Source organism: Vanacampus margaritifer, chromosome 2 (assembly GCF_051991255.1).
Source record: "Vanacampus margaritifer isolate UIUO_Vmar chromosome 2, RoL_Vmar_1.0, whole genome shotgun sequence".
Taxonomy (NCBI): domain Eukaryota; kingdom Metazoa; phylum Chordata; class Actinopteri; order Syngnathiformes; family Syngnathidae; genus Vanacampus; species Vanacampus margaritifer.
Window position 1 is genome coordinate 24192107 of NC_135433.1, and position 15638 is coordinate 24207744.

The following is a 15638-nucleotide window of genomic DNA, read 5'->3' on the forward strand; positions in this document are numbered from 1 at the left end:
AATAGAACATTTTAACACTATGCTCAAATATCTGTGACCAAAAAAACAAACAAAACTTAATCATTCAATTCAAGTATATTGCACATAACCATTAAATAAAAAAATTACTTAAATGTTTAAAAAGATACAGGACAGCACCAAAACTTCACAGATTTAATTCCAACAGGGGGGGGGCTACTACACTTGAAGAAAAATAAAACATGTACTCTACACAAATAGGAAAAAAAGTACTGTACATAACAAATAAAAACTGTCCTCTAGTGGGTTTATAAACGTCGAGGCTGTACGCATTGCTACAAGCTTCATATTACAATGTTTCATTGTATTTTCTATTTTGAAAGTGTTGGCCATTTTGATTTCATTTAGTTATTTCTTTGCATGCCACTACTACAGGGTGACCTCGTAGCACACTTACAGAGAACTTCCCAGGTGTACATACAGTCTGCTTCATAAGACGAAGCTGTCTCCGGTAAGTCTTGTTGTTGTCGTAACGCCCTGGAAAGAAGCGACCAAGACGGGCGGACGAACGCAAGGGCTGGCACTGAGCACTTTGTGCATTTCTTCAAAATATTGCCAAGCAGCAACAGTGTCCTTCCCATTGTCGCTCTCGGAGTCACTTTTCAACAGTTGCAGTTTCTTCAAGAAGACACACAAATATTCCAAAGTGGAAGTCACAAAAAGCATCTTCTGAAACATTTTGTGGGTACACTTAGACGTCCTACCTCGTATGTTTCGACAAGTTTTTGCCATTTCTTGGATGCTTGTTTGCCCGTGATTTTCCCCTGGAGCCCCAGTTCTCTTACCACATCCCTGTGGGGGTGCGAAACCCAAGAATGCATATGTCCCACTTAACTTAAAGCAAGCAGACATGCAATAATGGCAACCATTAGTGTGTTACACTCACGCCCACATCTTTTTGGCCCAAAATCTTGGTTGCACAAAGTCTTGCTCGTGCTCCTTCATCAATTTGATCAGTTTTCTGGTGTCCTCTGGCGACCCTGTGGAGGAAAATACGGTTGAGATCAATCCATTCATGTCAATCGTTTCAGGTGTTTCAAGAGAGTAAACTGATGTTAGATCCGGGTGGCAAATTTAACAGCAAACGGAATTGACTCCCATGTAGCACACCACGTGTGTACTGCTTTCTGGCCTTCCTGTGTCGAATATTCAAAGTCTTCAATTTGAACAAAACTGCTACGGCTAGAGTGTTGATGAGAATGATAACGTTTTGATTGGATTACTCCAATACTGCTGCTGGCCCATTATCCAGTTTGACAAGCGTGAAACATTCATTAAATGCAAGTTAGCTTTTGCTTGTTATAACATAGGAGAGCGGTATAGTGTAATTCAACTGGCTCCAAAAAAAAAAAGTGTTTCGATTTTTTTGCCCTGTTCAATGGATTGTATGCACGTAGCACTTCAGCATTTGATGTCATAAGGCACCGCCACATAAATTTCTGGTGCGGGGAGACTTTAGCAGAGCGTGCGGTTGATGTGATGTAAAACTCTAAACCTAAATGCTTAACCCGCTCAAAAAAGAAAAACAGGGTCCGCTCCTTGCTACACTATAACCCGGATTTACAGACAAGGCTAGAGATATTTATTGCGTGAAGGCTGTGGCCTTCACCCTTCACACATATGTTATTACATTTTTTTTTAAATCCTTCCATTTTGGTAACAGGACGAGACCCGCAAGTGGCCTAATATGAATTAAAAATGTATTTGGTTCATTGGCAAATTAAAAATTCAACATGGTCAAAAAAACAAAAAACAAATTCCATACATTAATAATATACAACCGAGTGTAGGCAGAAGCAAAAGCTTTTAATTTCTGTGCCTATCCCTCTAGCACTAGAAATAATCAATAATTCAATATACTGTATATCAACAGGAATATCAACAATATCAATATGAACAGGAAGTGACCCAATTTCAACAGAAAGTGCCCTGAATTCAACAGGAAGCGATCCGGAAGTGGCCTAATATCAACCTTGCTTCTTTTCTTGTCTACTTACTTCTTTCCTTCCTTGTTTCCTAGCTAATGCTATCAGGAGATGTCAGTTCCAAATCCGTTCCAGCTGCAAAATTGGTTATACGGCATACGCGACAAGCGCATGTGCAAAGTCGATCAAGTTTTACGACACTACGCTACGCAAGTTCATTCATTTACGACATTCTAAAATGTTAGTGTTTAATCTGTGGTTCATATCGTTTCAATTAATACTATACAGGACGTTCAAATTATGTTTGAAATTGTTCGGAAGGCGTGTGAGGACCATAAAACGTACACTTGACGATGACCATGATGACTGCCACGCTACACAAGTTGACAACACGGTGTCGTCTTCTTCCTCCGCGCTCAAAACATGCTGCTGCTGCTGCTGCTTTTACAACCCTAGTCAAGCTGTGGAAAGTTGGAAACGCAAGGGAAACGTTGCACCGCATCATCACTACGTCATCCACCATTTTGGAAGCAGTGGTGAATGTAAACAAAACCTCATGGCCTATGTCAACAATGAACCAATTTTGCAGCTGGAACAGTTTTGGTACTGACGAGTGTTGCCCATCACTGCAAATAATTCAACACTGCCTTTCTTGTAAATGGAGTTTCTTATGACAAACTAAGCTTCTACTGTAGAATATGTGACTACCAGAAACTTAGTTTGTTGTAGTTAAGTGCGTTTGCTGTGAAATGTTATGTTGTTGTTTAAACACTGTTGTTGCTTTTGTGAGCTCGGGTTGCGTCACTGATCTGTTTATATGACTGGATAGCCGATGGACCGAGACTTTTAAAGCTGCAAGGCCGCCATATTATCACTCCCAAGAAACGTTTCTCGGGATACGATCCTATACATTTACAGTATCGAATTTGGAGAACATTTGAGACAGTAGTTACTAATAGAAATAGCATGTTTTATGATGTTTTAAGTTTGTTAAACATAAACAAGCGGACTTTAGACCACCCCTTCACCCCTGCCCCCTAGCCCTATACTAAGAGCCTACGAGCTGTAAATGTCTAATCAGTACGTATATAGCAGTTTACAGTTTATACAGCTGTCTGCTTGTGAGATGGGAGGAGTAAGATGGCCGCCCTGTGGCTTCATGGCTTGCACAGGTATGTTTGGGCTATTGTCTATCCCGTAATATCACGGATCTGTAAATATTACTGGATAGCCGATAGGCCAAGACTTTTGAAGCCGCGGGGCCGCCATATTACTCCCGAGAAAGTATTGAAATTGGAGACCATTTGAGACAGTACTTAGTAGAAAGAGCATGATTTATGATGTTTTAAATTTGTTAAAAATAAACTAGAGGATTTCAGACATTTTACAACTTACCTATGAATGAATGTACACAGTATATTTCTTTTATTGCCCAATTCTTATACCCCTTAAATATTATATTAAACATTATAAATCATGCTCTTTTTACTATGTGCTGTCTCAAATATTCTCCATTTTCGATACTGTAAATGTAAGGATTGTATGCCGAGAAACGTTTCTTGGGAGGAGCAATATTGCGGGCTCGCGACTTCAAAAATCTTGGTCTATCGGCTATCAGTGGCTTGCACTGGCGTGTATGGGCTATCGGCTATCCAGTAATATATACACATCGGTGAGTAATATATACAGATCAGTGGGTTGCGTTAACTAGCTTGTTCTCTTACGAAAGATTTTTAAAATACAACCGCCAATTTAAATGGTCAGTATTGACGTGGAGAAGCAAATACTGAAATATGGGCTCAGACTACGATGAAAATAATCAATAATGAATGCAAAATGACTTACATCTGTATCTTTTCCGCCTTCTTTCCGCCATCTTGTTATCAGCAGTGCGCGGTGGATCCTGGGAAAACAATCTCTCACCACTCCTTCTTCGTCAATTAACATGTCCCTTGAGGTTACTCTGCCACCTATGGGTGACACTTGTGTGAGCTCACGTCACTTCGGCACCATTCCCCAACCACAGTAAGTAAAAAAACAAATTTGCTTCTCCAGGTCGTTCGCTTGAAATGGATTCCAAAATAGCGTCCATCTTGCGAACCTCATCCGATATCTAAAACACAAAAACTGTTTATGTCAACAGCACATAACTGCTAACCAATATGAGTAAAAGATTGGCACCCGTGGGTTCGCACCTTCACAGATTTTATTTCGAATAACTGACTCAAATTTCTCCCACGTTTTTAGAGGAAAACGCACATTGAATGTTTTAGCAGCAATAAAAAAAATATTAAGAACCCACCCTCTGATGCATTTTTATGGGGGTCATTTATACATGGATTTTCACTATTCCGATCCCTCTACCCAGTGACTAGTGGGGATCCACTGTATTTTTTTTTCCAGTGTCGCGAAGGATCACAAATTAGATAATGACGAACTGCCTCACACAAACCTTTTCAATTGGGGAATCCCAATATATTGAAAATCTAATGTGTATAGTGTCGCTTGTCAAAGAGGACAACCTACATTGGCATTCATTTTTACACCAAACACGGAGTGAAGTGCCAAAATAAACCGTGGCGAAAGCCAACAAATAGTCAAAGGATGAAAAGCAAAATTGCAATTTATTGGCTTCAGTGTAATGCAAAATAGTGTGCTACTTATATTACCTGGTCATTAATTAACAAATACATGAATTAATCTGTATGCTTTGAAGTTTAAAACAATTTCATACAATTTTTATTATTTACAGTCTTAATATTTCATGTACACATTTCATTGTATGTTAAACAAAAAAAATACTTCTTTCAAAAAGATGCAGTTCCTTGATTGGCCACAAGGTGCTGATGAGGCACTAAGAATGTGTTGTGGTGTCTTGTGGCCTTTTTGATTTGCTTTTACTTCTTCTTGTTCTCCTTGCAAGCGACCACGTAGCGCTGAGCCACATTGAGAGGCGGCGAGTAGCCATCAGCGTAGGATGTGTCCTCGAACAGCACAGAGTAGTCGTCCTGGGGCTGTGTCAAAATCAAACACATTGTCGTGATAAAGCAAACCCCAAAATCATTTGCTCTTTTGCACTTCCTCAAAGGAGAACATATGAAATAAGCATATTGCTGCCACTCTCAATGAGAAAATTGTACGTAGTTTCAAGGTGTAACATAAAAGTTGTCACTGTCTACTCAAGTGGACTTAATGGGTGGCAAACAGTTTTTTTTTTTTTAGGTTGAGACCTGAACTTTGAACTCGTTCTTGTAGAAAATGAACTTTCCCAACACTGCGTGTGCGACTGACCCTGTGCGGCGGGGCGTGGATGAGGGCGCGGTAGAAGCAGGTGGTCTGCGGGTAGAGGGCGAGCACCAGCTGGTCTTTGCTGAAGAGCGCCTCGGGGTCTGTCTCGGGGTTGGCCTTCCACTGCGGCAGCGGGATGATGCGACGTCTGCTCAGAGTGTGTCGTCTGATGCGCGCACACACAAGAAGTGACATCAGCTCCAGGAGGCGTGGCTGACAACAAACCTCCTGGGTATGACATACTCACTCTTTGCCCTCTTCGTCGATGTCGTCCACTTCGTACCTGGAAGAGGTCAAAAAGTGTTGAGTGTGGCATTGAACACAGCCATGACAACCACGGTACCTGTATTGACATTTGGTATTTTTGTACACGGTTAAAAAGGAAGGCAGGGTTTCCCACACCATGTTAATACTTGGGCGGGCCACCCAAGTAAACTGGCCACCACCGAAGTAGCAGGACTGAGAAACCCCCCTGTCCCCACTCCCTCCCAGAGTCCACCCACCCAAGCAGATTTCAAATCTGTGGGAAACACTGGAAGGAACTGTAAAAGAGCAACAAAAAAACATAAAGGGAGCGCACACGCGTGTGTTTAGTCATGTCATCATGTTCATTGTTGTGATTTGTGAATCAGGAAGGTGTGAATGATTCTGAATGTGTTCCAGACTCACTACAAAAGAATTGTTCAATGTTCTTCTTAGGAACTATATAGGCCAGCGATGGCCAAGTGCCGGACCACGTTCTTGGTCCTCGATAAATTTTTTAAAAGTATTTAAAAAAAAAGAAGTTTACTATAGTTTTAAAATAGCTTTTTAGTTTTGAAATACCCAACATGGATGGGCTCAAATCTGGATGTAAAGCAGGATTGGATTTCCTAATCTGGATTAGAATTTTCAAGATTAAATGTGGTTTGGAATACCCAATTTTGGATCAGATCTAGGTTTAATCTAATTGACCAGGTGGATTATATTTGAAATAATGGGCCAGCAATTTTGTGACATATTTGAATAGGAATTTTTAGGCATGAGAACCCTTTTCACATTACAAAAAAAAAAAAATACAGTAGGTAGACCTATGTGGTTATTTTTTGTTTGCATCAAGTAGCACTGATGAAAAAGTGTGTCCCCCTCCATGTTTGAAGTTGCCCATCCCTGACTCAGGTCTAGAAGGTGACGTGAGCAATCCAAGTGACTTGGCATTTTTGGGACAGCTTACTCCGCTGTTACTCAGACTCGCAGGTGGAAGTTAAAAGGCGAGGCGAGCCGCGTACTTGTTGGCGGCGTGGCTGTAGCTGACGACCTCGGCCAGGATCCACTGCTCATCTCCGTCCACTGCCTTGACCCTGGCTGCCACCTTGTCTCCCTGCTTGGCCACGTAGTCGCCGCTGGCGGGCGTCGCCCCGCACAGAGGGGGCGGGCTACATACACAGACGGACGTACAATGTTTTTTTTTTCAGAATAAATACTTCATAGATTTAAGTAAGCAGCAGAAGATAAAGAAGATATTTAAAATATAATACAAAGTTCTGACATCTTGCTTTTGTGTGAACAGAGAGATTTGTCTCACACAAATAAATTTGATTTTTACGTGTTTTTGAGATCCACAATTATTCTTGATTTTCACCTTTTTTATTAATTTAGTGTGTGCATTTTTCATAGCTTATCATTTGTAAATATTCATCCCTGCTTGCGAGTTGTTAATTGTGTGTTTGTGGATCATCGCGTACGTGCATTTATTTTTTAGATAAACATCACGCTGTTTCAAGATATTCAGTTTCACACACACAAATCAGGTATGCATGTGTCTAAGGCCCGTTCCCCCTCCGTCCACAAGGAGGCAGTGTTGCTGTCTCCATTGAACTTGACAAGAAGTAGACTTTTCTCCTTTAAAATTGGAAATTGAAAATCGGAAATCAAGCCTTTATCTGATCTTCTATGATGTGCTTCTTTAACACAAATTGCAAAACAAAACGAGGTGGGGGGGGGTGGTGCAGAAGGAGGAGTGGCCTAAAGTAATGAACAAGGTGGTGACTTTTAACCTCGTTTTAAACAGTGAGACTGCAGCGAGAGCACTGAAACATGGACTTGTGTAAACAGATAATATTTTACCAGCATACACTGAAAAGTTAGCAGCATTTGCAAGCATATTGGTTGCAGCATGGAGCCCTGATAAAGGTTGGGAATCACTGGCTTAATGAAGCGTTAACTGTGCGGTTGGCTGTTGAATGCTTGAGAAAGTGCTTGATGAGATATGCAGCACAGCCTAGAATTCAAATGTCGCCGACTATCACGTTAACCTCAGTGGGGCTGCCAAGATCGTGATCACACTAAAAATTAATTGAATAAGAAATGTTTTTATGTATTCTTGACGGGAGGATGTAACATGTCACCCCGGTGATAAACGGGTTCACTGTATAGTGCAAATAAGCAAGTCAAATAAAAAGAGGGCGACTTGGTACCTCTCGCCGGGCTTGCCGATCCAGAGCGGTAGCGTCATGGCGGACTGCTGGAGGAGCGTCATGAGGACACCGCGCCGCATGGTTTTTCTGGGTGGGTCACTGTCGCTATAAACTCCGGCCATCTTGGCGGCTGCAACGGTCGAAAGGTGTTGTGAGCATGAGGGGACACCGGGGCCGCGACAGACAGGATGGGACACAGGTGCATACGCACCAATCCTTCGCTCCTCCAATAATGACTTGATCTCCGCAATTTTGTCCAGAGCACGGCGCAGGATCCTGAACATAAGACAAACTTCAACATTTACCATAGCAACACTCACGTATTCTCTGTTACCATGGCGATACCTTACATGACTTAAACATGTGTCACTATGACAATGCACGCACGAGCTGTTATCATAAAAACATGTTACATAAATATGTGTTACCATGACAACACCTTCCACAATGTCAGCTGTTACCATGACAATATGTTACGCTAATGTGATACTGTTACTGTGGCAACACCTTAACTCATTCACTGCCATTGACGCCTATAAACGTCAAAAATTTATTTTAACTTTTTCTATTAGTTTAATTTTTTTCCCCACTTTTGCTTACAAGAGTATGAAAACCAGGAATTTTTTTTATAAAAAATTAGGGGCGTCAGGCGATTACATTTTTTATTGTAATTAACCACAAGACTTCAATAGTTAACTCACGATTAATCACAAATTTTAGATCTGTTCTAAATGTACAATAAAAAAAAATCTAGGTTTTCATACTATTGTTAACAAAAGTGGAAAAAATGTTAAACTAATATGAATAGTTCAAATGATTTTTTGACGTCTATAGCCGTCAATGGCAGTGAATGAGTTAAACATGTTACCATGACAACATATTACAAGCTGTCAATTGTCTCCACGTTACAGCCATGTGTTACTCTGGCATCGTGTTACATGCATTCAACACAATGTCAATTGTCACCATAAGATGCTACACATCCATGTTAGACAGTGTCAGTTCTCAATGTGACATAACATGACGTGTTACTATCCATTACCATGACAACACCTTACACAGATCAATGGTTGCCATGACAACAGGAGTCAACTGACCCACACTCTGCCTCTGCGTCGGCCTTGGCAGTGGTGTAAAGTCCTCTCAGCTTGGTGCGGTAGTACGGCGAAGCTGCGGGACAACAAGCGCACGGTCACATCAATTACGTGCCAGGAAACGCGGCAAGGAAGGGTGCCCAACTGACTTTTGTTTTCCGTCTGCATCCTTTCGTGGGTTTTGTGGATGTTGAGCAGGTTATGTTCACTGCGTGACCGCTCCTCCTGAAACACACGCGCACATAGTTGATCATTTGACATCCTGACACATGACATTACGCGAGCTTACCTGCGTGTGTTTGATGAGCTGATGTAGTTCAGTGAGCAGCTCGGCGATCTTGGTATCTGCTGACATCTCCTAGTGTTAACATACAACATCACTCATGTTGTTATAAAAAGTTTAGAATTGAAAAAAACAATTGACAACTATTCAATTATCAGATTAATTGACACTGTCTCAATAATTTATTTATTGCTTAGAGACCTTGTTGAACATAAAATTGTCATTTCAGCCTCTCAACAGTAAATATTATTTTATTTCCGTAGTCCTCCAGATGCAATATATTTGTGTTGTATTTTTCAAATTAAGCCAATCGCAAACATCTGCTTTTACTTTGTAAACCACTGATCAAAATATTTGTTGACTTTGTCACGGATATTGCAGACCAAACCAGGAACTGGATCAAATCATTTTATGCTTGCGCATTTCCGACACTGTCATTTTGAAATAATGTCCTATAGTTGAACAGAAGAATGGAAATAAAATGTTTTTAATCTGATAAAAAAAAAAAAAAACTTAACTGATTATTAAAACAATTCTTAGTTGCAGCCTTAAAATCAATCCCAATGATATACCATCCATTCATTCATTTTCAGTCAATCACAAATACTGAGCCATATGTTATAAAATATTTTTTTTAAATACAGAAGCATATAAAAGACTCAATCATAACATTTTTATCAGCGTATAGTTGTAATGTAGACTGATCACACAAGCTCGTGGAAGAATCACTCATTGTTATAATAATACCATAACAATAACACAGTAGTAATGCTGAGCGAATGCAGTAGCCTAGAGAAGGACAAAAATAATTTAAGAAAACCATCTACAGTTGTGAAGCGACAGGACTGTTTTATTTATTTTTTTAAGTCATGTTTACATCGTTTGATAGTAAAAAAGACGAAATAAAAAGTGTAAAAAGGATACAAATGTTTCAATTATTTTTGAAAATCGTTGTTCCAAAAACGAGAAACGATACGTCTGTGCCAAAAGCGCAGTTCATATAATAATTACAATAAAAATCATCATAAATGCTAATAAAATATACGGTACGTATTTCTGTATTTACAAACGACGAGCGTTATCTTCCAGGTATCCGCGTCAATGAGCTAGCAGCGCGGATGTTACGCTAGGCTAATGTGAGTGAGCACGAGCCAATAAATAAAAATCAAACCGTAAATGTGCTTGTATGGCAACAATTAACACCAGTAGTCAAACTTGCATTGGTTCGCACAAAAGCATGAGAAGCGACGTTGAACCTTCCAAATGTTGTCCACTTCACTTGCTTAGCGCGTTAGCTTCGGCTTCTTCTACTTCCGGTTCTCACTTCCTCGTCTTTTTTTTCTTGTTGTCGAAACGGAGGCGTGTGGGGCGCACTGCCACCTGTTGGACGCCAGCAGGCGCCGTCGAGCACGCCGTTCAGGTTCCTCTGCTCCTTCACACCGGAGTACGTTAGGTACGTTACTGGTTTGCACGTCTGCCTCACAATTTGGAGGATGTGTGTTCGTTGCTGGTCTTTGGCTTTCTTGTGTGTATTTTTGTTGGCAGCTTGTCCACGAGATGAAGTCAGTTGTTCCAAAAACATGTTGGCATCTTCATTATTTATTTATTTAAATGAAAGGGGGCAGAAAGAAGTAAAACGTAGAGCGTCTGTTAGGTTCACTGGAGATAAACAAAGAGTCCATAGCTGGCAATGAGAGTTTGTTTATTATTTGCAACTGGAGACCAGTCCATTGTCTGTATGTGGAACGACATTAACTACTGACCAATTTTTTGTATGTGCCCTGCCATTTGCTGGTGTCTGTATGTGTCCTGACACAGACTAGCGACCAGTCCATTGTTTGTCTTTATACACTATGACATTAACTAGGGACCATGGCCCATTTTTAGGGGTGTTTCAACACTCCTGCAATGTATGACATTTGATGTGTGTGTGTGTTTTTTTAAATATATGTCCTTTTTTAAACAAGCTAGAAAAGTGTGTTAGTGTGACTTAACATATGTTACATTGTTGAAATTTAACATTTTAACACCAAAGAGCAGCACCAATCCACAGTGAACCCCACCTCTTGCTCAAAGTCATCTGGGCGAGACTCCAGGCCAGGCCATTCAAACACGTGATGTTTTTTGACTGACAGCAAAAGAATGAAAAAGTTCAAATAGGAACGGTCATACTTAGTTGATTGGCCTTGTAGCGATTGTGTTGTTTGCACACGCCAGCGTGTGTTGCGCCATATGCCAATCGGCTACCAAGCACACACTTATGTTATCTTGTGTGACCTGCTTCTCTCCCAATGTACCTGTGGATCGCAAACATTGGGCACACACACACACGGACACTAATGCTGAAAAGCAGAGCTGATTTATTTTGAAACAGACTTGAGAATAAATGCACATGTCGTGTGATACGGAACGTGTAGTGTTGTGTACGTGTAGTGTACATTGTGTTGCCTTTTTGTGTTGTTTGTCAGTGACCTTGTCCTGGTTTTTCAGCTGATAAGTTAAAGTTGGATGTTTGTGGGTCATCGTGGACGGCGGCGAGATAAAAAAACAACTTAATGAGGTCACGTACGTTTATAACAACCATTCAAGCACATGCATGTGAGCACGTGCAAAATACTGCTATACGTTTTGGCTTTATGTTTTTCTTTTCTGCTTCACAGACTGAAAACACAAAATCACAAATATCAAACAGTCAATACAAAAGAAAAATGATCACTCTTATGAATATGAATCACAGATTTGGATGCTTGTCGACAAAGATTTTATATACAGCGGTGCCTTGAGATACAAGGGACCCGACTCATGAATTTTTGAGATACAAGCTGTTGTTTAAGCAAAATTGTTTGGCAACAAGTGAAGAATTCGTGCAAGAGGAGACTTCACACAAAAAAATGGAAACATTGGCTTGTTTTAAAACTTTGGACCAGTAGTGTGAACGAACAGCATGGATTTATGCCTGTAGTCAAAAAGCATGACTATGAATACTACACAAGTACATGACAATGTCTGATGATAACTTTGGAAGGTTGGATGGAAGTTTAAGCAGACACGTTTTTCAAACTATTGTTAATTTGTTGAACGTGCGAAAAGAGAGTCCTGAGGTGCAAATGATGCAATAGCAGGAGGAGCCTGGAACTTTCCACCAAAACACTCAAGTCATGGGGCAGCTCGGGGGAGGGAACTCGGCTGTCCCATAAAAGCACCACCTCACGCAAACACGCAAGCAGAGACCAGAGTGAGCGAGCGAGTTTGTTTTTCCTGCAAGACGACGAGGACGGCGGCGGCATCATGAGTCACGTGGACGTGAAAAACTTGAAGCCCAGCAACTTCGAGGACCAGTACTACGACCAGTACGACTACTACAACCTCAGCGACAAGTACACAGGTTGTACACTTCATCATCATCATCATTATTATGTTTGTCTATATGTGCCCTGTGATTGGCTGGCGATCACTCTGCCTCTTACTCAAAGGCAGCTGGGATGGGCTCCAGGAGGAGGAGTGCGCTAAAGAAAACAGACGGATGAATGTTGTTGTTGTTGTTTTTCTCGGTGATGATGACATCATCAGAGGGGGCGTCACGCAAAGGCCGCACGAAGAAGGAGGCCAGCGACAACACTAACAGGCACAACCCGACGGGACACGAGCGCAAGATCGTTGAGAAACTTCAAAACAGCGACAAGAAGAAGAGTAACGAGTGAAAGCCAAAGGTCATCCTTTTTTTCTTCTTTCCTGCTATCCCTTTAGTCCTTCCCTCTTCCCCGTCCTTCCTATTTTTTTTTCTGTTTTGTTCATCCGTCCTTCCTCCCTCCCACGGCCAGACACTCAAACACAGGCTAACTGGCCAAATTCTTGACGTCACTCAGTAGGCCACGCCCCTTACAGACCTATAAACAACACTATAGTTGTGGTTATGACTGTTGGCTTGCACCGATGTACAGCAATGACACTTTAAAAAACTAGCTTATTTCTTCACATTATGTTTTATTGCATTTTTAATAAATAAATAAATGTTTTTGTTGACAATTATTTGTCATTGTATTTAGCAAAACTTGATGTATCTAAGTACTAATGGTATCGCTGAGTACTCAAGTACAAATTTTGAACGTGTTTTTACCCCGCAGGATTAATCTGACGGCTCAAGCGGACACGACCTGCAGTGACGCTGGCACGGGAGCGACGATGTCGTCTGTCCCGACGCCGACGTCCATCCTGACGACGATGTCGGCTGCGTGTGACCCCCGCCCTTCCCACCCCAACCCGCACACCTGTAGCGGTGGCGCGCGTGGCGACAGCGGGAACATTTGGGTGTACACATGGCGGATTTTGCAATAAAGTTTCAAATGTTTTGTTGATAAAACACAATAAATATGATGTGAGCAACACTGCCCTCTCCTGGACTGACAGTCACATGGCATTCTGCACAATTTTGAGTTATTTGTAGAGCTGTCAAACGATTACATTTTTAAATCAGATTAATCACATCTTAGAATTTTGATTAATCGCTTAATTAAAAAGTTTTTTTCTCAACATTTTTTGCCCGCCAAATTTGAAGAGCAGCTGTTATGTGTTAATTCTTTCAATATTTAATGTTATGAGGACATCTTCAAAAAATGTTATCCACTCCACACGCTCCTCCTCTTTTTCTAGTCAGTTACTTGCATAATTTAAAATGAGGAAAAAATTACCCCAATATTTTGACATGAACAAACATTCTGAATGTCATACACAATCATTTATTGAATGCTTTACTTCAATGCATGTAGTTATGTTTATTGCTCAAACACATGTGCTACGTTTAACGTAACTGTCCGCTAAAGGATCATCTGCGGTCAAAATTAATAGTGTGATTAATCTGCGTTAATACTTGATTAATGCGATAATTTTTGTGATTAATTAGTAAACGCTTTAACTTTGACAACATTAGTTATTTGCCACACTTTTTTTGTCCTTTTCACACTTGCTCAACAATTTCTTATTTTTTTCAGGCATTTTCAGCAGAATTCATACTGTATTTTCCACAGATTTTTTTCTGCAATTTGTACAAAATGTCACATTTTATATAAATTTTGCGATCGGCTGTATGAGGTAAAAATTAATAGTGTGATTAATCTGCATTAATACATGATTAATGCGATAATATTTTGTGATTAATTAGTTAGTTGCCACTTTAACTTTGACAGCATAATATATAGTCCTGCTCACTGTTATTGGCAAATTTATATCATGAGAACCCTTTAATTGGATGTCCAACGTAATTCAACAAAATAAATTGTTTTTTAACTTGCATAATGTAATTTCAAAGAAGAACATCTCCGCTGGTATTTTCCCCACTCTTCCTTTGCAAATTGTTCAAGCTCTTGAATGTTTGCAGGTTTGTTTTCCCAATGGCACATTTCAGCTCATATCAAAGATTTTCAGATTGAGATCAGGAGTCATTGCTGGCCATTATAAAACAGTATTTTTTGTCATGTCTCCCTAGATTGTCTTGATAATTCTCAGATTTCATGATTCCTGTGATATGATCAAGGCCTCCAGTACCAGATGCAGCAAAGCAGCCCCCCACAATGATGGATCCTCCACCATGCTTAACTGTAGGGAGGGTGTTCTTTTCCTTGGAAGCTTCATTGCACCGTCTGTAATAAAATTGTTGGCGTGCATTGACGAAAAGCTCTATTTTTGTTTCATCCGTCCACAGAACATTTTCACAAAAGAATTGTGGTTTGTCCAAATACTCCTTGGCAAAGGTTAGCCATTCTTTTTGATGTCTGTCTCAGGAATGGTCTTTGCCCATGAAGCCCTATTTTTGGTTCAGTGTGTGGCATATGGTACTTCTTGAAACCATGATCCCAGACTGTTCCAGGTTGGCTTTCAGGTCTTTGGATGTTTAACGTGGTGATTTTTCCACCATGCTCGTAAAACTTCTTAATAACATTACGCACTACTGAAACAGGGCTAGAAAAGTCTTTGGAGATGGCTCTACCCTTTGGAAGTCTTGCGTTTGCGAATAATTGCACTTCTGATGTCCTCAGACCGCTCCTTTGTTTTCACGATTTTGACAAAAGAAAAGCGGACAACAGGTGACTTTAAAAAGACCAAAGTCATCATTCATTGATTAATTCTTGTCGATTGGGCACATATCATTTAGAAGAGGGAATTCTCATTTGTGATTTACCAAAGGTGAGTCACAATGAGTTTCCATACTTACAAGAAAGGGTGCCAATACCAGTGACAGAGCACATTTTGAGTTTTCTATTTTTTCCGCCCATTGTTTATTGTTTTAAATTGTTTTTTAATCATTTGTTCTTTCAGATAAAACGCAAGTTCTCTATAAAAAAATAAAATGTTTTAGTTGATTTATTTTTTTCAGAAGATATTCCACATTATACACTTTACCTTGATGGGTGCCAATAATGGTGAGCAGGACTGTACACAGTATGACCATAGCTGTCATTCATTTTTTGTTAATTATTTTTACTTTTTTATGCCCCCTTTCATTTATCTTTTTTTTAATGAATGAAATCAATGAAAATTAAAGACTAAAAAATGACTTAAAAACCAAGTTCTGCTTGTT

General features: G+C 40.2%; 3 protein-coding genes across 6 annotated transcripts in view; 1 reads left to right on the forward strand and 2 right to left on the reverse strand.

Annotated features, from left to right (window-relative positions):
- Positions 1–139: 139 nt before the first annotated feature.
- Positions 140–3901, reverse strand: LOC144043610 (uncharacterized). 2 transcript variants are annotated; one of them, XM_077557431.1, is made up of 5 exons: positions 3789–3845; positions 2289–2404; positions 905–998; positions 723–810; positions 140–636 (listed from the first exon to the last, which is right to left on the reverse strand). In XM_077557431.1, exons 2-5 carry the CDS (start codon positions 2302–2304, stop codon positions 448–450), a joined length of 387 nt encoding a protein of 128 aa, XP_077413557.1. In that variant the 5' UTR covers positions 2305–2404; positions 3789–3845; the 3' UTR covers positions 140–447. The 2 variants fall into 2 exon arrangements, with proteins under 2 accessions (XP_077413557.1, XP_077413556.1); XM_077557430.1 differs by lacking the exon at positions 2289–2404 and having other exon boundaries at positions 3789–3901.
- Positions 3902–4548: 647 nt separating this feature from the next.
- Positions 4549–15638, reverse strand: part of sgf29 (SAGA complex associated factor 29) — a 29131-nt gene continuing 18041 nt past the window's right edge. Inside the window, exons 1-10 of one of the 3 annotated variants that reach the window (XM_077557400.1) lie at positions 10284–10761; positions 9071–9139; positions 8931–9006; positions 8785–8857; positions 7899–7963; positions 7688–7817; positions 6500–6646; positions 5479–5514; positions 5235–5397; positions 4549–4957 (exon numbers count right to left, since the gene is read on the reverse strand). In XM_077557400.1, the coding sequence (XP_077413526.1) occupies positions 4841–4957; positions 5235–5397; positions 5479–5514; positions 6500–6646; positions 7688–7817; positions 7899–7963; positions 8785–8857; positions 8931–9006; positions 9071–9136 (873 nt within the window). In that variant the 5' untranslated portion in view covers positions 9137–9139; positions 10284–10761 and the 3' untranslated portion in view covers positions 4549–4840. Of the gene's footprint in view, positions 4958–5234; positions 5398–5478; positions 5515–6499; positions 6647–7687; positions 7818–7898; positions 7964–8784; positions 8858–8930; positions 9007–9070; positions 9140–10283; positions 10762–15638 lie in introns of those variants that run through there. The other 2 variants (XM_077557399.1, XM_077557401.1) reach the window with 2 other exon arrangements.
- nupr1b (nuclear protein 1b) lies at positions 12270–13449 on the forward strand. The gene is made up of 3 exons (XM_077557439.1): positions 12270–12449; positions 12635–12774; positions 13189–13449. Exons 1-2 carry the CDS (start codon positions 12353–12355, stop codon positions 12763–12765), a joined length of 228 nt encoding a protein of 75 aa, XP_077413565.1. The 5' UTR covers positions 12270–12352; the 3' UTR covers positions 12766–12774; positions 13189–13449.

What these genes read in the sequence shown, in the direction of transcription:
- LOC144043610 (XM_077557430.1), bottom strand. Translation starts at nt 3,819, where the DNA reads ATGGCGGAAAGAAGGCGGAAAAGATACAGAT. An exon ending in AAGGCGGAAAAGATACAGAT is followed by an intron (nt 999 to 3,788) that starts GTAAGTCATTTT and finishes TTTCCTCCACAG; the next exon opens with GGTCGCCAGAGGACACCAGA. An exon ending in TGGGCCAAAAAGATGTGGGC is followed by an intron (nt 811 to 904) that starts GTGAGTGTAACA and finishes GCACCCCCACAG; the next exon opens with GGATGTGGTAAGAGAACTGG.
- nupr1b (XM_077557439.1), top strand. Translation starts at nt 12,353, where the DNA reads ATGAGTCACGTGGACGTGAAAAACTTGAAGCCCAGCAACTTCGAGGAC. An exon ending in CCTCAGCGACAAGTACACAG is followed by an intron (nt 12,450 to 12,634) that starts GTTGTACACTTC and finishes TGACATCATCAG; the next exon opens with AGGGGGCGTCACGCAAAGGC.